Genomic DNA, 25,479 nt, shown 5'->3' with positions numbered 1-25,479 from the left:
CTCCATCATTAGCTCACTACAAAAGATTGCCAAAACAGGGTCAGGGTCACAAACAGAAACGCAGAAACACACTCAGTGAACGCACACGGCCACGCAGAGACCGCCACACTCACATGGGCTGAAAATAAACAGCTACAAACATGCTTGCATCTTTTTTTTTTTTTTACTTTCACAGGCAGACACACATGCAAACACTAATGAGTGCAGTAATTAAGTGTTCAGGGTGTGCAGTGCCCTGTGCCTCCTTTGGGCCTTTAGGCATGTGTGCACATGTGCTTGTTTTGGTAGTGAGGAGGGCAGGCTGCCACATTATAACACAGGGAGAAACAGTCCACAGCATACGCAGTAATCTGTAAAGTACTGCAAATCTGTGCAGGAGTGCTGACGGTGAGGCTTTAGCCAGGTGTGTTTCTGTGGTCAAGCCCTGCATTAAGCTCCTCCCTCTACAGAAGCCTGTACTGTGAGATGGTTTACATTTACACCGGAGCAGATTAGCACGATACCGTACCCTGCACTCTTGGCTTGCTCTGGGGCAGGTTACCTTACACCCATCAGTCGAGAGTGACCAATCGATTTTCTGGAAGACGGTGTCAGATTCCCAGAAAACTTTTAGGGAGCTTGTGAAGGTTCATCTGTCCCTGACGAACACCAGTAAGAAATGCAGATTCTAAGCTGCAGCTTTCTACATTGTTTTCTCTCTTTTGGCTGAATACAATTTAAAAGCAATTTCATTGTTCCATAAGCTTTAACACAGAAATATCCTGAGAACAGGCTACCTGAGCCTCGTCCTCGTTGACCTTATATCAAATTTGCAAGTAAGCCTCCTTCCCAGTTTGAATTATGTTGTATATTTGCGCTCAGGCTGTTCTACACCACTGGGATTGCAGCTAAGAGAATATGGCAGTGAGTGTCTTTATGAAAAACTGGAGCCACCGCTCATTTATTCATATTTCAGTAGGAAAATGGGAAATGGATGCTGCAATTTATTGAAACGTGCAAACATAAATAGTTTAAGGATTGTAAGAAAAACCAGAGTTGGTACAATTCTAACAAAGTTGTAAGTCGGTAAATGGTGTGAAGCCTCTGAGGCAACCTGTCGTCTGATTTTACTGCTTCAATAATGTTGAGCTCCGAGCTCTGGGAGGCCCGATCCGTGATAACGTGTTTCTGTCCAGGAATGCTTTTACTGCATGTTTCAGCATGTTTGGGATCGTGCTGAAAAGTAACGTCATTGCCACCCTTTGGTGCCATTTTAGCCGCTTAGTCAAAGGAAAAGTTCTAAAATGAAAAGATTCACGACAAAAATGAAGATTCTGTGTGGAACTGTAGCACCAGCCTGTTTCTCTGTTAAAGTTCCTGTTTCATAACAATGTCGTCCTCTGATTAAAATCTAACAGGTAAACAACTTTATCTAGTTTTCTAACTTCCTGTGAATTGGCAGCTGAGGCTGAGAGATGAAGGACGTTTAAAGAAAGCCCAACATTGTTGTGGTTGATGATTCATCCCTCGAATACTGATAGTGATACTTACATTTTGCCACAGCTCGCTGTTTCTTCACGTATTTTTTGTGTGATTTATTTAGTGACGATCACAGATACGAGAAATTCAGAGCTTTCTGTCGCAGCGCAGACTTCTTGTGGGCTGACGAGGCGTTCACTGCCACAACTATTCCAGAACAATCCTGCATGGCGTTGTTGAAAAGATTGCTTTGCCTAACAAAGTCCCACAGTAACTGCCTGATAATCGTGCCGTTACCTGAAAGAACTGTTTCACTCTCCTCGGCTTGTCCATTAGTTGCCGTGGCACGAATGAAAACGAGTAACTGTACGCTTCGTTTCCTCGTTCTCTCGATTCGATCCGAACGTCTCAGACGGATTCAAACGCGTCTTTCTGTTAACGCTCGTGAAAGTGCCCACACACCCAAACAGACTGACTAATATAAAAACCAAGACAGTGAATGAGTCAGCGGCTGTTACAAAGCGATCCGTGTGCAGCGCTGACCTCCGCTAATGTAAAGTTTATTACCGAGTGCAGTTAACACTCAGTTAGGACAACATGTAGTTAACCTGTAAAGGAGAATTATGAATGTGTTGTAAGAATAATGTGCCACCTTAGCCTCTGCTTTTAAGGCTGTGCACACGCAGGAATTAGATCACACACACGTAGACGACACGGAAGCAGCCTCCGTGACAGATGTGGGCAGTACCTGCTCTTTTTTCCCGGCCTTTCTATGGCGTCCTCATTAAATCATGACTTACTATAACGCACAACTTTGCCTCCTGAATTAATGGACGGGCAAACTAAATGGGAACAACCTGAGTCTGATTACCTCTTGTGACACTTTGCCGTTCAGCGCAGTAAATATAACAGTTAATATTTAAGACACCCGCTGAGATTTGTTTTATTTTCTCTGTAACGTTTTTTTCTCACACCAACCATCTCATCTGTGAGTAATGTAGACGTGATGTAATGGTTTCCGTGGTCGCTGGGGAAACGATCCTTGAAATTGCAAAAAAGTCCAAAATGAGAGGAGCGCAGCCATAAATACTGGAGCAGAGAGGCATACGTTAGAGGAACACGTGCGTCCCTGTGACAGAGTATGAGTTTTGTGCGCCGTGTGTGTTTTTGTGCGTGTTGTCGTCCTCCCGGAGTGTGTTTGCGTGCGAGCATTCGTGCACCTTTAAATGTGAAGCTACACCTATAAATACGGTTATGGCTCATCATAATTTTTACCGCGCTGCGTGCACACCAGAAAACTCATTACGTTTGAATCAAAATGTCCTTTTTATACAGGGAAACAGATTTACTGTAAATTGGTTTATTGAAATAGCATTTCAGCTATATTATGTTTCTTTGTGAATAAGGCAGGCAGAGTATCGGAGGTGTTTTAGAAGCTATACGAGCTGAAGAGGTAAGTAGGCCTCACCGAGTGCAGAAAACTAACTGGAAGTAAGAGGTTTAGCCTTGCTTTACCAGCGTATGAATATGTATTTGGGGACCGAACACTTCCATTCGTTGCCAGTGAATTTTACTCTGCTGGTGTTTTGATACTAATCTGCTTATTTAGTCTCTGCCTGCAGTTCAGGGGAGAAAAGTTTGAACCGAGATTGCGGCGTTGATTATTCTTATTACCGAGGGTCCTTTTATGACGCGCTGTTGTGACCTTCTTAGTCATAAGGAAAATGGAAATGATGCAGGGATAAAGAACTGGATATAAAGCCATCGTGTCTACATTTAAGTATCAGTTATATCATATTTCTTTTAGAATATTGGGATTCCTGACTGTAAGAAACCTGTTATGTTGTGAACTGAGAAAAGAAGGACAAGCTTCATATAACTGGGGGTTAAATTACACCCTCACCCTGTCACCCAGGTGTCATGTAGGCTGCAGGGAGTTACTTTGTAATGTTGGCTGTAAAATTACAAAATCTTTCTCATCCTTTAGGAACTATTTCAGTTTTCTTTGTAGCCCAAAATGGTCGAGGAGTTAATGTGAAGCGCACACGGGAACATCTTTGTCTGTGTTCATAGTACGCTATGAATGCTTTATGCTGCCATACACCAAATATCCTGGTACACTGCTTATAAAGCTTATCTACTGCAAAAGCATTCAAATTACATAAAATAGTGCCGACTGATGATTTCAGTACAACTTAAGAGTTACCGGTTCTGTCAGTAGTTAGCGAACACAAAGTAATGTATTTGAAAGCATTCCTGAATCATCCAGCTAAGAAAAACTGAGGAAAACACTTGGAGTGATGAAAGTAACGTCCAGATGAACAGACGTAGCTTTCTGGGATAAACTAATGTACGACTTATTAGCTGTAAGTGGTGTCGTCATCCTCTGTACTCAGACACGATGGCACCAAACAGGCTCTAAAAAACTTTTAAATCTAACTTCACAGGCAGTTTTAAAGCTGCGATGCTTTTTAGAGTAGGGCTCCATGGTCTAAATTAGGGCGAACACATGCAGCGTTTCACCTTTCAGCTCTTTTGCAACCCCGGCTATCGCCATCTGGTGGAACTCGCAGAGAATGCAGCTTTAAGAACAGAAAAAATAAGAAACTTGGATTTTACGAGCTACAATGACCTTTGAAAGATGTTTGCTCAAATCAAACCAAAGTTAATCAAATGAAAACTACATTTAAAATGTAGTACTACTATTTATTATTGCTACTGTCAGGGCTGGAGTGGCTGTACTGCAAAGATTGTCTCCAATCCTGAAACTGCAACATCTGGGCACAAGTCTTTGCTCCCTCTAGACGAGCCCTGAATAATGTGGTTTTGATGTAACGATGCCAGGAAAGAGTAAATGTGTCTCCATAGGTTTATAAATGCGTTTAATATGATTCACAAGCATAAACCCAGATTTCTAAATAATGTAAATGTGTGTATATTCTGTTTTTCAGCCCACCCACAAATACAGAGAAATTTGAACATCTAAAACTATAATAATTAAAGTTAAAATTTATAATCTACAGACAATATTCTGAATTTCCGCTTCACAGACTTGTTCACTTTTGAAAAGCTTCCCGTGCACGTGTCTGAAAATATTTGAGACGTTCGTTCGGCTCACTTACAGTTTATTAAATACGCGTGCGCAAAGTTTCCTCGACATGCACAGATCGCATTGTGTGTGCATGTGACGTTTTGGGAGTCTTCCTGAATCCGTGCTCGTGCAGATAAACAACTGTAGGCTGGATTCAACTGCTAGAGGAAAACTGGGACATCTCAGCTTCCTGTGGAGTCCCCTTTCCTCAAAGACAACAGGCGCTTTTTTCCTAGATAAACAGAAAAGCTCATCACGCCTCGACTAGAAGACTCACGCTTACCAGTTACAGATGCCTGGATCTAGTTGTTCCACGTCACGTACAATATATCTACATTCAGAGATTAATCAGCATAATATTAGTGTTCGTCTGTCTGCTGTTTCCCCAGCAGAAGAGCATCCAGCATGTAGCAGCGGCTTATTTAACCCATATATGAACTTTCATAGGCGTTTTACATGTGTGTGCACAGGAAGCTCTTTGAAAATGAAATGATCACATTTGTGAAGTTTGTGTAAAAATGACCAGTATTTATTCCACACCACACTGCTCTGTGAGCAGCTGACATAACCGGGATTTGGGGCTGCTTTGCTTCCTCTGAGCCTGGACTCGTGTTTATGAAACAGCAGTGAGTTCAAAATTGTATCTTTCTGTTTTTGCGAGAAAACGCCAGGGCAGCGGTTCATGACCTGAAGCGTAGACATCCGTGTTTTAGATGAGATTCTTCAGTGTGACCTTTTAAAACAAACCAGGAATAACGATGAAGTTTTTAAGAAGGAGACGTCTGATATTCCTCCTCATCGATAGACCCAGAAAAAGTCTGATAAAGGTTGATTCCCTTCATACTCCTGCACCAGTTGTAGGGTTTTCCTCCCAAAGGTAACGTGTCTGTGTAGGTAATCCAGGTGACACATCTTCAGCAGCCGTCACTTTGCTTTCCAAGCACCTTCGATCTGATCGAGGTTGTTACTGTGACAAACTCATGTTTATTGCACTTTGCTCTTATGCATTAAATACTATCTCTGCTACTTTTGTTTGTGAAGGCTCTCATTTATTTTATACTTTGAGTTCTTGTGTATTTTCTCACACTTATCTGTAGTATTTTTGTGTATTTTCACTGCCTTGCATTTACTCTGGCGCTCTGCGCTTGAAAGACTGGCTTTGAGGGGAAAAAGGAGGGAGAGAGAGAGCAGGATAAATAAGAAGAGGGATGAGACGAGAGGGAGGAATGCATAGAGAGGAAGAGAGCGCTTTGGTAATGCACATCCTCTGTTTTTGTTATTTCTCCTCTGTGTCTGTCTTTCATAGCGAGGATCAGTGAAGTGGCAGGTGGATAAAGGGAACACCTGCTCTCTTCATCTCTCTTTCGCTCCCCTCTCTTTGCTTTTTGCCTCTTTTTTTTCTGTCTCTTGTTCTCTCGTCGCGCTCCCTCTCTCCTTTCTCGAGTCTCACCCATTTTGTCTCTCCCTTTCACCCCGACTTCATTTTTTGCATTGATGCAGCCTGTCAAACATCTCACAGAAGAAAAAACGAGAAAGGAAATGCAAATGGATCTGAAGTGTTTGTGTGCGTCGGTGTGTTTGTGTGTGCGTGCCTGTGTTGTAGTTAGTGTTAGAGATCAGAAGCGCAGCAGCAGGAAGGATAGAGGGAGGGGTGGATGTTATTTTCCCTCTTGTATTAATTCTTTTCATTAGCCCTGTCTGATTAATTCAGTGCCTCCTCCCGCCTTCATTTCATTTTACTTCTAGACCTTGGTTGCTCGCTACTTTCTTTTCTCCTTTGTCCCTGTTTTTCTCCTGTTATACATCAGTGTTACTTTTCCTTCCTCTTCCTTTCTCCTTTCATGCCGTGTTCAGACTGATTCTGTGATGTGAGAAGGGCGGTATCGGTTGCTTTCTGTGACCAAGGCTGAAAAATCTCAGTAAGTGTTTGTTTTAAATAAAGTTAAGTTTATTATTGTGATCACTAATGCAGGAAAACATCTCAACTTTACATTGTCATTCATAACACCAACGCAAATATCTACTCAGCCAATCACATGACAGCAACTCCGTGCATTCAGGCATGCAGACATGGTTAAATCAAAAAACTACTCTGAGCCTCTCTGAGCACACAAAACCTCAGAGCAGTGTTTCCAGCACCTCGTTAAATCTGTGCCACGATGATCAAACCGGCTGACGCGTGTAACGCAGTTCAAAGTGTACCTAATGAAGTGGCAGGGGCACGTATGCTGATGAACTGTCCTCTAATGCTCAAAATTTCAGTCATCATAATGACATATACTCCTGCACCGTTCCCCATACTAAGTCTAACACCCTCCTGGGTGAAGGCCGTCAGTGGGGTCCTCCAACGTCCTTGGTCCTGGCTTTACTCTCATGATCTCAGTTTTATCTTTGTGGATGTTCAGTCGTACAGCTGCTTGTGCGCTTGTCTTCTCTTGCGTTTGCTGGTGGTTGCAAGATAGTAACGACAAATCTTCAAAAATAATTGTAAAAAAAAAACTGAAATCCAGGTGTTCCAGCTGTGTCCACTTCACTCCGCTTCTTCTTCCTTCTGTGATTTTCTTCTTTAACCCGTCAATCACTCACAGGATTGGGAATGGTGATAGCAGGCATGCTTGTCTCACCCCAGTCTGGATCTTAAACTCATTAGGAAGTTAACCGACTTCATTGGTACTACAAAGCTCCCTGTGCACACCATCCAAAGCCTTTTCATAATCCACAAAGTTGACTTACGCTCGAGTTCAGCTCAGTTGACTGTTCAAGGATGATGCGCAGGGTGGCAGTCGGGTCAAGACAGGATCTGTTTCTTCTAACTGTACATGAAGTAATCTTTACTGTAAGCTTGAAAAGGCACACTCCATTAATGCTGACTGCATTTATTTCAGGATCCAGAGATGTGACTGGTTTAGATGGGATATGTTATCCTTCCAGTTGATTCCATGGGCCTGTCTCATTTGGATCAGCCACAAAAATGTCCAGGAGTCACCCTAATCACATGTAATCATATGTCATTATACGGTCATACGACCGGTCATACCAGAGCTTATGACCATGTCATGACCTCTGGTATGACCAGTCGCGGTCTGGGACAGCAGCTGTGGTAGCACCAACCCCATCACTTTACATTTCCTTATTAACATACAACACAATGGTGTGCTTCAACAACACATGGAGAAATGGTATGTGTGTAATGACAGTTTCCAGTGTGATCCAGTCAGTTTTCCGGTTACACACTGAGAGCATGCTCTAAATCTTTAAACACCACTCTGTGTCCTTGCCTCTGTCTTTCTTCCCCAGTCTCACTTCCTGTTGTCTGGATTAAACTCAAATCTGCTGAGTAGCGATGAGGCAGCATTAGCTTTCTGTGTGTGTGTGTGTGTGTGTGTGTCTGAGACAAGGAGAGAGGGAGAACTTGTTTCTACACTTTGCATCTTTCCCTGTTGCCATCCAGCATCATCAGTAACCCTCTCTGGAGTTTATCAGCATCTGTGCTGCTATCAGTTGATGGGGGGGTGGGGGGTTTACGAATGGATGGATGGTCTAGAGAGAGAGGGAGACAAAACGAACAGATAGTCAGAGACGGAGAGGGGAGGGCAGAACAAAAGCACAAAACCAAGTTCAGACAAACTGGCTTCTAAAAACACGCACACATGCACGCATGGAGCAGAGAAAAGGTCAGGAGAGGATTAATGGCTGTGCGCTGATAGATAAACTAATCAAACAAACAAAGACTTCAGCACACACATGCATTAAAACACAGGCAGAATGTAAAGCAGATACATACTTGAATAATCGAAGCTAGACAGAGACACTGAGAGACTGAAAGCAAGTCAGAAATCCTCAGAGAAGGATGCCACATAAAAGTTGTGACAGGCGTGCGCACACAGCAGCAATCTGCACTTTTATTGACTTTGATTAGAGTGTTGGCATCGCCTCCTCTGCGGCCTGGGTTTGCAGACATGGATTAAGTCCTCGACAAAAAGTATTTTTAGCTCAGTGAACGGATCCATGGAAAATGACGTTTCAATCTTGGATAGCGCTTCTCCAAACTTTTCCTCCCCAGACCGGCACAGGTTTTTGTTCTGGTGGTACCACATGTGTGTGAGGGCTGCCCTGCTGTTTTCTCTCTGTCTGCACATTTAACATTTAATCCTTTTATTTTGTGTCATGCCTGATGATTAACCTTGGATACTTTTTAAGGCACATCTAAGCTTTTTATCTTGATTTCTGTTCTCTCAGGACTTTCCTGATTCTCTCGTCTCGTGCAACAACTGAAGTAGTTCAGTTGTTCCTGTCGCTGTGCTACGTCAAAGCTACCCTTCCTTTCAGAGTAACTGAACTTGTATTATTTTGTTTTCTTCCTCTCTGTATGTGTGTGTTCACTGTGTGTGCACAGCCTGACCAGAATGGTGGAGATCCTAGGAGAGGACAGCCCTCTGGGAATCCACGTGGTTCCCTACTGCTCGTCGCTCAGCGGACGGTGAGTTGCGCTCACAACACACATCCTTCTATTTAAACCCTAATTCTCTACTTTAACCCCCAGAGACACTGTCAGATTACCATAGAAAGCATATACTAAAGTCATCCCGTCATAATCCTGTTATTTGCTGCGCTGCACTACATAAACACCCAGAGATGCTCCCACAGTGGGGAAAAGAAGAAAAGGAAGACATGAGTGCACAGCTATGCAGGGCTCTACTTTGGGTGTGGGACAGTCGGGCAGTGGATGGGGATTTCCTCACGGAGAGCAGGATAACGTTTTATGACTGTTCTCATGACTCACCTGACCTCACCAGTCTCCTGCTTGAATTCCTCGTTCTCTGTTTTTCCCCATCATGCGCTCCACGGTGTTTTTTCCTTTCTCACACACTCATCTCTTTGTTACCTTTTAACCTAGTTTCAGCATTTTTCATCATCAAACGCTGTATTTTGTTCAAGTTAAGGACCCGGAGTACTGAACTGTTGCCATTTTCTTACATATTACCATTTCACTCTCAGTTTGTAAGTTTGAAGGTGTTTATATTGTCTAATACAGATAACGTTAAGATGTCCTGACATTGTTACTACTGTGTTTAAAGTCATTCAAGGAGCCGAGGTAAGCAGGCAGTCTTTGCAGCAGCGACTAAATAAACAACATGCAGTGCTGCTCTCTTCGATTTTGGGATCACATCCCACATTTTCATAGAAGACACAATGCTGAGTGAGAGAAGAATCACCTGTGATGAGTCGTAATGCACCGCGATGCACAGAATCAGGCGGACATAGAAGCATGCATTTAAACTACATCATCACAGTCAAGCGCAGACTAAATCATGATTGTACGCTGATCTTATGACTTGTTTGTGAGAAACAGGATTTGTTTCTGTATAAAACTCCAGTTGTTATCGTTGCTGTGCTTCACTGATGTGCTGCGATATAGCCAAGCATCTCCTCTTCGGCCTGATCTCGAGTCTTTGCAACTTTGCAAACCTAAACCATGCTGGCGTGTTGCGTGCTTTCTCCTGGCGACCCTTCTAAACGCCACACTTGTCTTTTCCTAATTATGCTGTGATGAACTTTCGTGTTTAACATGCTAACTGAGGCCTGTCGAGTCTGAGATGGAGCTGTTGGGTTTTTTGCAATGTCTCTGAGAACAGCACAGTCTGACCTCGGGGTGGATTCTGGGGCAGGGATAGCTCAGTAGGTAAAGTGGTCACCCCATGATCGGAAGGTCGGCGGTTCGAATCCACTTAACGGCTACCCTGAGGTACCCCTGAGCAAGGTACCGTCCCTACACACTGCTCCCCGGGCGCCTGCTTAGTGGGCTGCCCACTGCTTCACTGAGTGAATGGGTCAAATGCAGAGAAAAACAAGTAATTTCCCCATGGGGATCAATAAAGTATCCATTATTATTATTATTATTATTATTATTATTTTCAGGGATGCTCAGCCCTCTGAACGTTAGCATCTTTCTTGAATATCTACCACTTCTCACTGCAGAATGATGAATAATCAAATTATTTGGAAATGACATTATAACCCTTGGCAGACTCGTGGGCAGCAGCAGCTGCATCTATAAGCTCATTGCTTACATCTTTCCTCCCTGGCATCGTGTTGGCACGTGCTTCAAAGCTCCAGACCAGCAAACTTCTGTTTTTATAGAGGTGCTCACACTTGCTGATGATCAGTTACCCTCTTCATTCCTTTGGAAGTAGTCAGGGTGTTTTCACAGGACCACAGGGAGTCTTGTGAAAACTTTCTTTTTCACAGGACTGTAAGTTATAGTAGAAACCCACAGCGGAGCTTGGAGATAAAATGACCATAACTGTGGTAAAGTAAACCATATGGAGACTCGTCTGTCTGCATGCAAGAAGTTCTGTGCGTTTGTGAACCTGTGCATGGAAAACGTCCTTTAATCTCTCGCTCTGTTCTTGCATGTTCTCCGTCAGGGCTCTTGGTCTGTATATCCGTGGAGTGGAGGAAGAGAGCCGCTCCAGAAAGGACGGCCTGTTTCAGGAAGACGAGTGCATCGTGAAAATCAACGACACCGATCTCATGGACAAGACCTTCAGCCAGTGAGTACAGCTCTATTAGAATAAATGCACGGCCGTAGAATAAAATAAACACAGCGTATCGTGTTACAGTTAATGTCCACGTTGTGTACGGACCAAGAAAGAACTGCTTTACGTTTAGGAGCTGCTGTTTCTTCTGTGAGTTTTGGTTAATGGAGCAATATAATCGCACTTAACTTTAAAAGTAGGTTTGGATACATTAAAATTACATTAATTTGTGGTATTGTTACCAAGTTAGTGAAAAAACTAAACTAAAGTATAAACCTGTCTTCCCCTGCTGTCTCACCTTCTGTGAGGTAGCACTGCAAATCCAAAGAAATGCAGAAAAACACTTGGCAGATGTTTAGCTGCTTCTGGATTAATCTGTGTGTGTGTGTGTGTGTGTGTGTGTGTGTGTGTGTGTGTGTGTGTGTGTGTGTGTGTGTGTGTGTGTGTAAAGGAAAGATTTGTTCAACCTTGGAGATCAAATGTTGGAGTTTGCTCACGGTGCCTGAAGCCTGAACAGGGCTACATAAACACGAGTGTTTAGAGATGTAATGTGATTACAGAGCATTAAAATGATAAAAGACACCCGTAAAAACAATTGCCACAGATTACAGGCACAGATGCGGATATTATATTGATTGCACCACATTACACTGTGTATTCAGTCCACACAACAGTTCCTGTCCAGTGTTCACTGTGGTAATGAGATTACGCGTGAGGTATTTTATGCTGTACTGTAGGTAAATGGATTATCACCGCTGAGGTTTGTACCTATTGTTCAAAGACAGGTGTGTAGCCCCCTGTGCACTCGCTGACACACAAACACACACACGGACAGTTTTTCTCCTGTATTACACCCTTAATCTTACATGTGATATATCGTCAGTCTGCATTAACAAAGTTGAATGGACTGTATTACACACACATACACACACATACACACACATACACACACATACACACACATACACACACATGCTCTCTCAGTATTGTTCCGTCATGGCAGGTGTGATATTGTGATATGCAGCTTGATCCTGCAAAAGTGGGCCACAGAAAGTCCACTGATCCCCCTGAAAGCTATGTCTACACACACACACACACACACACACACACACACACACACACACACACACACACACACACACACACACACACACACACGTTTTCATATCTTAGTGAGGACATCTCATTGACACAATGCTTTCCCTAGCCCCTTACCTGAACCCTAACCTTCAAAACTGAATACCTAATCCTAACCCTCAGCCTAAACCCAACCATAACCCGATTGTAATCCTGACACTAAAACCACATTTTGAGCCTCAAAAATGTCTTCAAACTCGTGAGGACCAGTGTTTTGTCCCCATAAGTATAATAGCATGCCAATTTGCTGTCCTCACAAACATGTCTAAACATGTGTACACACACACACACACACACACACACACACACACACACACACACACACACACACACACACACACACACACACACACGCACGCAGCTATCATATCCACTGCCATTGCCCTGTGGTGGCGTCCTGCGCCCATTAGCCCACACATCCACTCACTTCCTGTATCGTACACCGTGCAGATGTTGGCCTTTGGATTTACATTTGTAATAATAATATAAAAGCATAGATTTCCATGAACCGCCAGCAGGCATGAGGGCTACAAAGGTCTACTTTTATGGTCATATTTGCTAATATTAGAGACTTTAATAATTAGTATGATTCAATATTACAATACTCCCTCTGAATGAGTGAACTGACATGTTCAGCTCTCCTGGATGTCCTGTGAAGTCTCTGTGAGTTTTCTCTGTGATTTTGCATCCTGGCAGATACAGTGGGGCAAAAAAGTATTTAGTCAGCCACCGATTGTGCAAGTTCCCCCACCTAAAATGATGACAGAGGTCAGTAATTTGCACCAGAGGTACACTTCAACTGTGAGAGACAGAATGTGAAAAAAAAATCCATGAATCCACATGGTAGGATTTGTAAAGAATTTATTTGTAAATCAGGGTGGAAAATAAGTATTTGGTCACCTCAAACAAGGAAAATCTCTGGCTCTCACAGACCTGTAACGTCTTCTGTAAGAAGCTTTTCTGTCCCCCACTCGTTACCTGTATGAATGGCACCTGTTTGAACTCATCATCTGTATAAAAGACACCTGTCCACAGCCTCAAACAGTCAGACTCCAAACTCCGCCATGGCCAAGACCAAAGAGCTTTCGAAGGACACCAGGAAAAGTATTGTAGACCTGCACCAGACTGGGAAGAGTGAATCTACAATAGGCAAGCAGCTTGGTGTGAAAAAATCAACTGTGGGAGCAATCATCAGAAAATGGAAGACATACAAGACCACTGATAATCTCCCTCCATCTGGGGCTCCACGCAAGATCTCATCCCGTGGGGTCAAAATGATCATGAGAACGGTGAGCAAAGATCCCAGAACCACACGGGGGGACCTGGTGAATGACCTGCAGAGAGCTGGGACCAAAGTAACAAAGGTCACCATCAGTAACACACTACAACGGCAGGGAATCAAATCCCGCAGTGCCAGACGTGTTCCGCTGCTGAAGCCAGTGCATGTCCAGGCCCATCTGAAGTTTGCCAGAGAGCACATGGATGATACAGCAGAGGATTGGGAGAATGTCATGTGGTCAGATGAAACCAAAGTAGAACTTTTTGGTATAAACTCAACTCGTCGTGTTTGGAGGAAGAAGAATACTGAGTTGCATCCCAAGAACACCATACCTACTGTGAAGCATGGGGGTGGAAACATCATGCTATGGGGCTGTTTTTCTGCCAAGGGGACAGGACGACTGATCCGTGTTAAGGACAGAATGAATGGGGCCATGTATCGTTAGATTTTGAGCCAAAACCTCCTTCCATCAGTGAGAACTTTGAAGATGAAACGAGGCTGGGTCTTCCAACATGACAATGATCCAAAACACACCGCCCGGGCAACAAAGGAGTGGCTCCGTAAGAAGCATTTGAAAGTCCTGGAGTGGCCTAGCCAGTCTCCAGACCTCAACCCCATAGAAAATCTGTGGCGGGAGTTGAAAGTCCGTGTTGCTCGGCGACAGCCCCAAAACATCACTGCTCTCGAGAAGATCTGCATGGAGGAATGGGCCAAAATACCAGCTACTGTGTGTGCAAACCTGGTAAAGACCTATAGTAAACGTTTGACCTCTGTTATTGCCAACAAAGGTTATGTTACAAAGTATTGAGTTGTATTTTTGTTATTGACCAAATACTTATTTTCCACCCTGATTTACCAATAAATTCTTTACAAATCCTACCATGTGGATTCATGGATTTTTTTTTTCCACATTCTGTCTCTCACAGTTGAAGTGTACCTCTGGTGCAAATTACTGACCTCTGTCATCATTTTAGGTGGGGGAACTTGCACAATCGGTGGCTGACTAAATACTTTTTTGCCCCACTGTATGATGCTCAGTCAGTTTGCCGTGAATGTGTATTACACATGTATGTATTCACAGAGGGGGACTCTAACGTGGTGTGGGCCTGCCCTACTCTCACATTAGTTATCAGATTTAACAAGATGCTGGAAGCCTCCTTTGAGATGTTGGTCTATATTGAAATTATGCGGCTTTATCAGCTGAGCACTTGCACTGCAGAGCTCCTGATATCAGATATGGTTAGCAGTAACCAGTGTAACCAGTTTGACAGTACTGCTTCTTTGTGACATGCTGAAAGTGTCCATTAGTAGACGGCAATAAGAAATCCGTGTGGTCAGCAAAAATATCCATAAAGGCTTTTAATTGGTACCATGATTGATTTGATATTAGTGCCCAAGATGTTCCAATAAAACATTCTCAGCACGGAGACCCCCACCATCAGCTGTGACTGTGGAGTCCAAGTTTTCATGCTGTTGTTGCCAAATCTGACTTTATCAGTGGAAACTGAGCTTCTTCACACCAGATTTAGTGACGTTTGCTCCCTGCACTCAGGAGCAGACTCGCAGTGATGGAGGACAAAGCACTGACCCTGTAACAGCAATGATATTCACTCAACGACGGGACGAGAAAGGAGCCGGGCGTGGTCATCGTGCTGTGCTTTCTGAGACGTTGGTCTGCTGAGCACAGCTGCACAGAGCGGTTTCTCTGATGTTAGCAGCAGCCAGTCTCACGGCTGCGTCTGATGTTGCTCGTAAAAAAAGGTGTTCCCAGATGTTTTTAGAAAAAAAACATCAAACTGTGGTTTTAATTTTCTTTTTTTTTTTTTTCTTTTCTTTTTTTTTTTTTTTGGCCTGTCCCGTTTGGCTCTTTTGCATCAGAATTGTTGTCTAAAGGCAAAGAAAGATGCCCAACGGATTTACTTTACCAAACTGACCATCCCAGCCTTGCCGTAATGGTCCATTTGATTCACCTTTTATTGTTCATTTTATTTTCACTTACTGAATACGGGACAGACTTGACTGGGGGAAAGAAGGGGAGAAAGAAAGAGGGAAAGAGAAACAGCTGAGAAGAGGGACGGGGGAGAAGGGCAAAAAACAAAAACCAACAGAACGGGCAGAGAAAAAAAATGCATATATCAATCACCTGGATCACCTGCTGAGAAAGAAAAAAGAAAGCAAGCAGAAGAGAACAAGAGTAATAGAATAAACAACATCACAATGATATATGGGAATATGACAGTAAATACTAAATGTTAAACATTATTGTGCAGCACATAAGATCAACAGAACACAGTGTGCTTTGAGGTAGGAGCCAAAAAGGGTGTAGTTTGTGGGTGTGGTTTTAATTTTCAACAACAGAGCAAAAATAATATTTCCTCAGAGCCCAGCACAGGAAGACAACATATCATAGACACATTCCCACTAACACATCTTTAGCGTGGACGTGTCGGGAAGTCCAGTGGGAAGTGTTTTAATGTTACTGTGGGAGATCCACTGAAGTTGTACATTTCTGCAGGCACAGAATGTCAGAACGCTGATGTTTGTTTTGGATTGAAGTATTTGGAAGACCAAAGAGTAAAGGCACCGAAATCAGTCGCAGCTTTTACGATTTTCTGCGGTTCTCAGAGGAGTGATGAACCGTGTTTGTGCAGTTTGGGGCAGGACCAACGGCAGTGTGGGAGACGGTGACACACGCTCCCCACTCAGGACATAAAGGTGGCGGCCTTAAGTCTGGAAAGACGACTGGGTGTGAAATGAGATCCCAGGAAACCCCGTCAGCCGTTCACATTTTAATTTCCTAATTTTGATCTTTATTGTTCTATAAACCGAGCCTCTGGCTGTGACAATCTAAGCACTGCTGTCCCAGATTGGATGTTTTCATAGTAAGATAACTAAATAAATAAGAACGCAGGTGTTTCAGTGAGTGTACTCCATGATGGCTTTATTGATTTATCGATTGAGTCTTCTACGTGGAAACTCCCCCACCTGAGTGGATCTTTAAGTAGTTAAAAAATCATTATAATTCCATACGTGATTTATTAGGTTCCACACAGGACTTTCTAAACATAGTGTCTGGTTACGGTTATTTCTAATCATTATAATGCGCTCGTAATCTGGGAGGGAAACGATACGTGTGTAACCCAATAAAATGCTAATAAACTGGATTTGCTCTGTCAGTTATCTGAGGAGAATAATGGTGTGTACTGCAGCTTCTGACACAACCGTTCCCCTAACGTACTTATTGGGATCTGATGTAGACGAATCCCCTGCAAAATGATGTTTTTTTATAGATCATGAGATTATGATGGCCTTCTGCACAGGTGTCATGGCTCGGTGTTGTCTCCTGTCTTACTCCTGAGAAAAACATTAAGAGATGCACAGAACAGCCAGCAGTAAGCAGTGGCACATTGTAAAATGTGCGGATGTTATATTTCAGGTTAGGTTATAATGTCTTTATGTCAGAATTAACCTTTGCACACAGAAATATAAAATCTGCCATTAGTTTAAACTCCTGTTTAGCTGATTATACATCAGCTTTCTTTGCTTACTTGTCAGAGCAGCACCAGCCAGTCTTAGAAATGAAAGTTAGTCTTTTAAGATGAATGATCCTATTGCAAAAATCAGATATCCCATTTATATTAATTACCAATTAATTGACATTTTTTGTCATTCATAATCATATTTATACCATGTGTCTTTTTGTATTTTTCTCCTGATTGAGTTATCTACCCTTCAGTAATTAGTTTTTGTGTCAGAGATGGATAACTGCTCTTCCTGTGTAATTGTGATTAATGACATGATTCCTTTTAATGTTCAGCGTGTGCCACTTGTTGTGCACATAATGTGCTACAAACTTTGAAGTAAAACTTTCTCCTCGTTTTCGTCCTCTCAGATCTCAGGATGTGTTCCGTCAGGCGATGCGTTCCCCGGTTGTACGCCTGGAAGTCGTGCCTTCTTTCAACAGAGAGCGCTATGAGAAGAGTCTGATTGGTCAGCTGTTTGGCAATAATACCGGTCCCACCGGCAGCCCCCGAAACACCAAAGAGCCTCCGCCCCCTGTCAAAGCCAAACCTGTGTTTAAACCCTCGGAGAATTCAGCCGTGCGGCTGGCGGAAGAGACGGCCGGCCTCGAGCCGGGTTTCAGTGTAAGTTCCTCTGCTGCACATCCACAGACTGACACAGACTTTGCATCTGTCGTGCACGCTTTGTAAAAAGTTTGCAGTTTTAATGATTAATGTGTGCACAGGCAAACACAATACAGCCCGGGCTTGAGCTTCGGTCTCCTCACCTTTCCTTCTAGAGCGAGTGCTAACTTCTCTCCAGCCTCCTCCTTAAAGACAGACCATATTTCCCATGGTCTGTTATTTCGAGTGCTAAATATACTATTTTTTATTTTTGGGTTGCTTTAAATTCTTTAGATGCTGTAATTGTAGAAACGGGTTCAAACCTCGTGTTATTTTGACCTCCTTCCTACAACGATCAAGTCCTAAAACACAAACGGATGCAACTTTGTCGTCAGCATCACCATGGTGACATGGCTGACATTTAAAACAGCTGGCATTGCGGCAGCAGTTTCTTAGCAGCAGCTGATTATCTTTTCCTGTCATGCAGATGTGATGGACTGTTCCCCAGACTCGCACGGGTCCGTACGCAGACTTTATCGATACTGTTTTTTCCCAGCACGTTTAGATCTTTTTCTCACCTGTTTGATGTTTAACATCTTAAATTTAAAGCAGCTTCTATGAGCTGCTTTTACGGCGACTCCAAGGTGACCAGTGTGTGTTAGACTTTGCTGTAACAGATATATTGTTTAATAAATGCCACACTCTTGTTTGGGGTTTTGAAATGTGAAACAATGAATTTACTGCTGCTTGTTTTTCAAATAGACCCCGAAGGGGAAAAGTGAGAGCCCCCTCCTGAAGAAAAGCCCCGCCCTCTCTAGCTTGATGGCCAATAAGAGAGGAGGACGAAGACTAAGGATCGATTTAAAGAAAGGTGCGACACACCTGTGTACAGAACGAGCCTCACTCATCATTTTTCTGTGAATATGACTTTTTGTAGCTCTTCAGGAGTCGTGTGTGCTCTCAGTTTGAGGTTCAGGTAAAATTAGACGAGAGTCTCTTTTAGGGTTTTTTTCTGTGACTCTGGATTTTTATTAATCAGCGTCTGTAATATTTCTTCATGTCTCTACAGATGTTCTCTCTCCATAAAAAGTTTCCTTTTTCACTGTTTTCTGGCTTAGAGTCCTTCCTCTCACCCTTCCTCTCTCCGTCTTCCCGAGGCTCTCTCTTCAGGGTCTATTAAGTCTTTATTGATCTGTTCATTTCTGCTGATATGAATTCATACTGGCCCAAACTGCTGACTTAGCGCTGCTAAAGAGACTAGACTTAATGAGGTCTATAAAGCGCTCAACCAGTCCCTGCGTCTGTGTGTGGCCTTTTTGTCCACGCATGCATGTGTATGAATGCTTTCGTGCACATTTTGTGCACATGTTTTTCACTGATTAGTGTTTTAATATTCATCACCCCCGTTTCCGGAACATTCACTCTTTGTTTCCACTTTGTTTCACTCATTCCTCTCTTACCTCTCGTGCCCTTTTTTCATCTCTCCCTCATTTTCCACAAACCTTAAACAATTTCACACCTGCAGGAACTCTAACTGCGGCTGTATCTGAAGGGTTTAAAGCCACACACACACATGCACACACACATGCATGCACACATGCATGCACACATGCACGCATGCAATCTCTTAAGGCTTTGAATTATCACACTTATAGTATGTAGTCAGGAGCTGAGTCAACAACACTGTTTGAGCTTTCAAGAGTGGTTTAGGTCCTGTGTGTGTGTGTGTGTGTGTGTGTGTGTGTGTGTGTGTGTGTGTGTGTGTGTGTAGGAAGGCTATAGTGTAAAATTTGTACTCTCAGTCTCGGGGAATAAAAATAGAGAAGCAAGGGCAGCTACACAGGATATTTGTGTCAGGATAGGCCAAGAGCTGTTACTTGTGGCTACTCGCTATAATTCACCTCTTCATTCATTTGTGTGTGTGTGTGTGTGTGTGTGTGTGTGTGTAGGTCCAGAAGGTCTTGGATTTACTGTAGTGACCAGAGATTCTTCGGTGCACGGTCCCGGTCCGATTCTAGTGAAAAACATTCTGCCCCGCGGGGCTGCGGTGAAAGATGGACGTCTTCAGTCTGGAGACCGCATACTCGAGGTGCAGCACAGTCTGAGCCAGAATAAGAAAACACGATGAGGAGGAGGAGGATGGGGACGATGGTGGCGGTGTCTTGACTCTGTGTGTGCATTTGTAGGTAAACGGTGTGGATATCACAGGCGTGGGCCAGGAGGAGCTGGTGTGCATGCTGCGCAGCACGCGGCAGGGCGAGAGCGTGTCTCTGGTGGTCCTCCGGCAGGAAGACATGTTCCTACCCCGAGAAATGGTAAGAGCCAGTCACAGTGAAAGACGTGCTCAGAGGGGCGCTGTCCGGCTTTTTATTAACGATTTTGTTTTCATAATGTTGTTTTTGGTCCGATCAACAGACTTGCCCGGATGATGCGTGACCTAAAAGATGATACACTTCCTGTTCAGTGATATTGCCTTTCCTTTTTTTTTTTTTTTTACTCAACTAAGCAGTCATGTGACCGAGTGTTTCAGATAACGTCATCATGACGACTCGGCTGAGGCCGTCGTGAAGCAGATATTATTCAGATTATCGGGTCTTTCCTTCCAGTCTTCCTCTGCTGCATTGTTTGTGAATTTCATCACTGCCTTTAACAATAAAGACGTCTTTAAACCACTTTGATTCTATTTTTCCATCTTTTTCTGACGTTGCATGATTAGCTGTTTTGCTCATAATCACAACTGTTGCTCTTTTCGTCTTTGCTGTCTCCTGATGGTTTTTTAGGATATTTGCTCTTCGACACCGTGACTCGTTTTATAAATGTTTTGTTATTTTGTTCCCTTCTGCTTTCATCCTGGTTGTGCTGCACACCTGTGGCTTTGTCACAGATGGTGATAACTATCATTTTTACTGCACAGAGATCACATTTTTCATTTGGTCACATTTGCTTTTGTCTCCGGTCCGCCCGTCTCACAATGCCGCTTCATTTTTCCTACGTCTTCTTCCTTTTCATGTTGCTTTTTATGCCTTTCTCCCTCTTGTGTCTCTTTCCACTCGCGTCGACTGATGTTTCCTCAACGGCTGCCGGGAAGTTCCACGTACAGACGTGAGCTTGTGACCCTGAGCCCCATAGGAAACTCTGTTTGTGCAGACAGGAAGCGGGGCGATGTGTTTGTGCGTGCACATGTGATCACTCGCCATGTACGCATGTCTGAACTCCATGACAGTCTGCCAGGGATACCTCTCTGAGATGTGTGCCTGAATGTCTGCACTTGTCATCCTGTTGCGTGTCCACTCAGAATCGCTCTACTGCTCGATAATAATATACTGCAAAAAAAACAGACGTGAACCGGTTTAAGGTGGAGTGCGTCATTGTTTTTATGTTCTCCTTTATGTTGTGTTGGTGTAAAAAACAACAACAACATGTTCAGCTGCACTTACTGAGGGTCTGCCTGTGCTGTATTCATGCAAAGGAGAAAAACTCATGAAGCGGAGAAACCTGAGAAACACACTGCACTTTAACACCGATCGAGTTATTTAGTCCAAAGCGTGAGTGCACGCTCAGGTGGGACGACACGTGTGATTTCCATATACCCGATCAGACACAACATCCTGACCGTCGACAGGTGAAGTGGTCAGGATAACCAGTCCTGAGGTCATACTGGCCATTTCAAGTCAGGCTGAGTCAACAGCAGTGTGAGGTGTTTGACTTGGCCTCCTCGTTCCCCAGATCTCAGTCCAGTCGAGCGGCCGTGGGATGTTCTGGACAAACCCCTGGATGGGTCAGAGCAGGTGGTCATAGTGATATGCTTCCCTGGACAGAAAATGGAGATGAATGCTGATAAACCTGTGAAATCGATTTGAAATCACACATCAGAACCAAAACGTCTGGCTGCTTGAACTGAAGATGGAAATAATACATTTACCCTGATAGTCTTTCCTGTGAGTTAAGCTTCAAGTCTCACCTGCTCAGGAAACTAAACTCCCATTGGTCCTGCTTGTTCCTTCACACACTCACTCAGCACAAACACCAAAGTGTTGTCCTTCTGCACCGATGCCCCACAGTGTCCCATAGGCCAAGTATTGTTCTCTGAATTCTGTTTTTGGAGAGAAGCATAACCAGGCTCGATTCAGGGGCACCTCTTTATTTCATTGTGTTGTTAATGAAGGTTCAGACCATTTATGACTGAACTGACTTCTTATGACCTGTTAAAGAAGTAAATAACCACAAAGCACATCTTTAAATGGACAAAGGAGCAAAAAAGATAAATGCTTACGAGCTATTGATTATATAAAATGGACTGCACTGTAACGTTTACACCTTCATCACTGTAGAGGGAAGTGAAGCCTCATATTTGTCACAATGTTTGATTTAGTCTGCCCAGCACGTCTTATTAGATCCCTGCTTTACTGTGAGAACCGGGAACTGTTTCAGTAGTTGATGCTAAATTAAGGGAATAAGATGATATCAAATGATATCAAAGCAACAAAGGACAGATGTGGTGTTAAAACCAGCAGAGTGTTAAACAGACAAACATTAAACAGATCTGTGATGAATGTGTTTAACAGATATGTGAATAAACAGAAACGTGCGAGTTTGTTTGGACTGCTGACACAGAAACTGGGACACGCTTTCACTTTTGCTCATTTTGGCCTGTGTGGGTGTGGTTTCGTCCTTTTGAATGTGCAGTATTTCAGAGCTTCTCCTCTGCCTCCCTCTCCTTTCTCCCCTCCAATGTCTCTCTGTCTCCTTCACTTGTCCTGTCAGGCCGTCCGCCCCACTAGAATTCACCTCTGTCTAATTAACAGCTGGTGGTATTTATTCAGCAGTCACAACACTTTTCAACAGCAGCAAATACAGTTACAGTTTTGCATAATGGAGCTGTGAACACACTCCTTGATTGAAATTTTAATGTGCTGAAGTGTAGAACAGCGTGTGCTTATGCGGGCGAGGGATTTCAGGGCGGTGGTAGTCATCAAGCGCAGCTGTCTCAGCGGTGAGAGTTTTTAAAAGGGACCAGTGCTTTTAAAGTGCCCGTCTCTGTGTTTAATTAGTGCATTGTACAGTGTGACAGAGTGGATGGTTTACAGGCCGGGTCAGAAAGGTAGCGGCAGAATTACAGATCATTTAGAAATATCATCAGAAGATCAAAGTTCATATTAACGACGGGGTTGATGCTGATGGGGAAAAAACAGAGTTACAGTAGAGAAACAAAACCCCCCAAAAATTATTTCAGAAGTTAATAAAAAAAATAATAAAAACAATTAATAAAATAAATAATAATTTAAAAAAAATATGTGCAACAATAAATAAATAAATGAATACAAAATAAAATAAATAAATAATAAAATAAATAATAATTAAAATAAATACGTTTAAAAAATTGTGTGCAAAAAATAAAACAATTAATGCAAAATAAAATAGTTAATAAATAATAAATAAAAAATGTGTGCAAAAACATTTAAAAATTGATTACAAAAAATTAAATAAATAATTAATTAAAAGAAAAAAAGAAATTGTGTAAAAAAAAAAAAGAAAAAAGAAAAAAATTGTACAGTGTGACAGAGTGGATGGTTTACAGGCCGGGTCAGAAAGGTAGCGGCAGAATTACAGATCATTTAAAAATATCATCACAAGATCAAAGTTCATATTAAAGACGGGGTTGATGCTGATGGGGAAACGTGTAGTTCAGTCGAGCTTTTGTCTGTAAGTGTAGCAGCAGTGTTTGTTTCATGCTTTCTGCACTTTAGATCACTTTTCTGTGGCTGGTGATATAAATGCTGCATATAGACACGGCGTGTTTTCCACTGCGGTTACATTTTTATCACCTCAACAACAAAAACCCCTAAAACAGTGAAATTCTAATAATATTATCGCGCCTCATTAACCGAACGATCGTCCCACTTTGCTGGAGAGTTATTTTACTTAAGCAGCATTCGCACAGCTCCGCAAGCTTCGACTCGCCGTGGCCGAGGACGGCGTTGCTGACCCTCACCAGCGCACTGAAACAGAAGCCTCGTACACCTGTAAGTGCATCAGCTGGAGCCACTTTTCCTCATTTTTGGAATATAGTTAACAAAATAACTGCTCAAAGAATCAAAGTATCAAGAATCTATGAACGTGGTGTTTTTGTTACAATCGTAATCATTTTTTTATCCGTTGCTCTGCTCTGGTAACACTTTCGAGTACTGCTCGCAACTAAGAGTGTAATTCTCCTGTAATTAAATGGAGTTTAAAGATATATTATTTGAAATTACAATGTAATTATATTTGCCTACAAATGCTTAAAGGCAGGAGCACCAGAATAAGAAACAATGGAATAATTGTGTGAAAATATATGGTAAAACCAAGCAGCATTTCCCATCTTACAGGGTAAGTGTGCGTTACATATGTTGATGTTGAAGTTCTGCATTTCCAACAATAAAAAATAAATACCATGAAAGTTTGAAGTGTCTGTGTGACCTACGAGGGAGCAAAGTCAAGAAGCGTCTCCTTTCCTGGAACAAACCTCCACAAAGTACAGAGTATGTACAAGTATGTGTAAGATGGCGAAACGATGTTTTTCCAAGAAATGATGCAGTGCTGAGAATGACTTACGTGCACTTCCTGTAAAAGAACCAGAAATTAGGCACAACTTAAATGTACTTACAGGATAATTGTGAAATACGTGATGTTATGCAGTATGTAATATTACTTACATTTACTCCTGTACAAACCTGCCTTGTTCTAGTGTGCCTGCCTTCATGTATTTATAGGTAAATATAATTACATTGTAATTTCAAATTCCTTGAAATTCCACTTAATTAAAGCGGAATTACACCTCGTGTCGTGGGCCGGATAATAAAGTCTTACACACGTATTTAATATTTTTTAGTGCTTGATAAGCATAACATTTCCCATCACTCGACTTGATCTAATGTAAAGAAACAACATTGCACCATCATCATCTGAAGCACAAAAACACCTGGAGTCGTGTGAAACTCTTTCCACACAGTTCCAGCTATTTTCTAAAGCGTCCTGCATCGTTGTTAAAACTGTGATATGACTGAAGTTTCCGATTTTTTATTTTATTTATGTCAGTGTGTTTGTGTTTCTGGAGAGGAAACAGTCGAAGGATGATGATGAAATGATGGAAGGATCTTGTCTATCTTCTCCTCCCCCTCTTCCGTTGTCTCATTTTAGCCCACCATCTGGTGCTGTGTGCTAATGTGTGCGCTTGCTGTAGAACAAAGACATTACACCAGCTCTACACACACACACACACACACATTCTTACTCAAAGTCACTTTTCTGTGAAATAAAATCATCTTAATACACATTCCACAGTATAGCAAGTGTACATCCTGCTGTGCTGGCGCTCTGTACGGACACACACACACACACACACACACACACACACACACACACACACACATTGTCACTTGCGAACAACATAAAGCAATGTTTTTTCTTTAATTTTCTCTGCACATGAACAAGCATACGCCTGCTGAGTTGGCTAGTGTCTTGAAACTAATGTTTGAGACAAAGATGCTCTTTTCTGCTTCCAGACTTTTCACACCGCCCTCTCTCTCCCTCCCTCCCTCCCCCTCTCCCTCCCTCCCCTTCTTTTGTTCAGTTTATTTTTTCATGCATGTCACTGACGACTTCCTCGTTTACCCTTTGCCAGTTTGCTAAAGGCCTCTAAAACATTTTGGGTCATAAAGTAAAATAGGTAAACGTCTTTCAGCTTTCCTTTTTCTTCATTGCAACAGTGCTGAATCCTGCAGCAGAGAGCAGGGCAGCTGGAGCCATGCACGATCATGAAATCATAACATAATCCATATTTTGAGGCTTTGGGTTATGTGGCTTGAACCA

At 42.7% G+C, this 25,479-nt stretch overlaps 1 protein-coding gene across 5 annotated transcripts in view; it reads left to right on the top strand.

Annotated features, from left to right (window-relative positions):
• The window catches only part of LOC146557277 (partitioning defective 3 homolog B-like), a 224,139-nt gene that overhangs the window by 75,199 nt on the left and 123,461 nt on the right, over positions 1-25,479 (top strand). For all 5 annotated transcript variants that reach the window (XM_085250599.1, XM_085250598.1, XM_085250597.1 and 2 more), the window contains 6 exons: positions 8,946-9,029; positions 10,978-11,103; positions 17,397-17,649; positions 18,391-18,499; positions 19,578-19,717; positions 19,815-19,943. In XM_085250599.1, the coding sequence (XP_085106725.1) occupies positions 8,946-9,029; positions 10,978-11,103; positions 17,397-17,649; positions 18,391-18,499; positions 19,578-19,717; positions 19,815-19,943 (841 nt within the window). The remainder of the gene's footprint in view (positions 1-8,945; positions 9,030-10,977; positions 11,104-17,396; positions 17,650-18,390; positions 18,500-19,577; positions 19,718-19,814; positions 19,944-25,479) is intronic.

The sequence above is a fragment of the Mchenga conophoros genome, linkage group LG16, assembly GCF_057382185.1.
Source record: "Mchenga conophoros isolate Kocher_MC1m ecotype Shallow Benthic linkage group LG16, M_conophoros_male_GT1.1, whole genome shotgun sequence".
In the NCBI taxonomy this organism is placed as follows: Eukaryota; Metazoa; Chordata; class Actinopteri; order Cichliformes; family Cichlidae; genus Mchenga; species Mchenga conophoros.
This window is presented reverse-complemented; position numbering and strand designations above follow the sequence as displayed.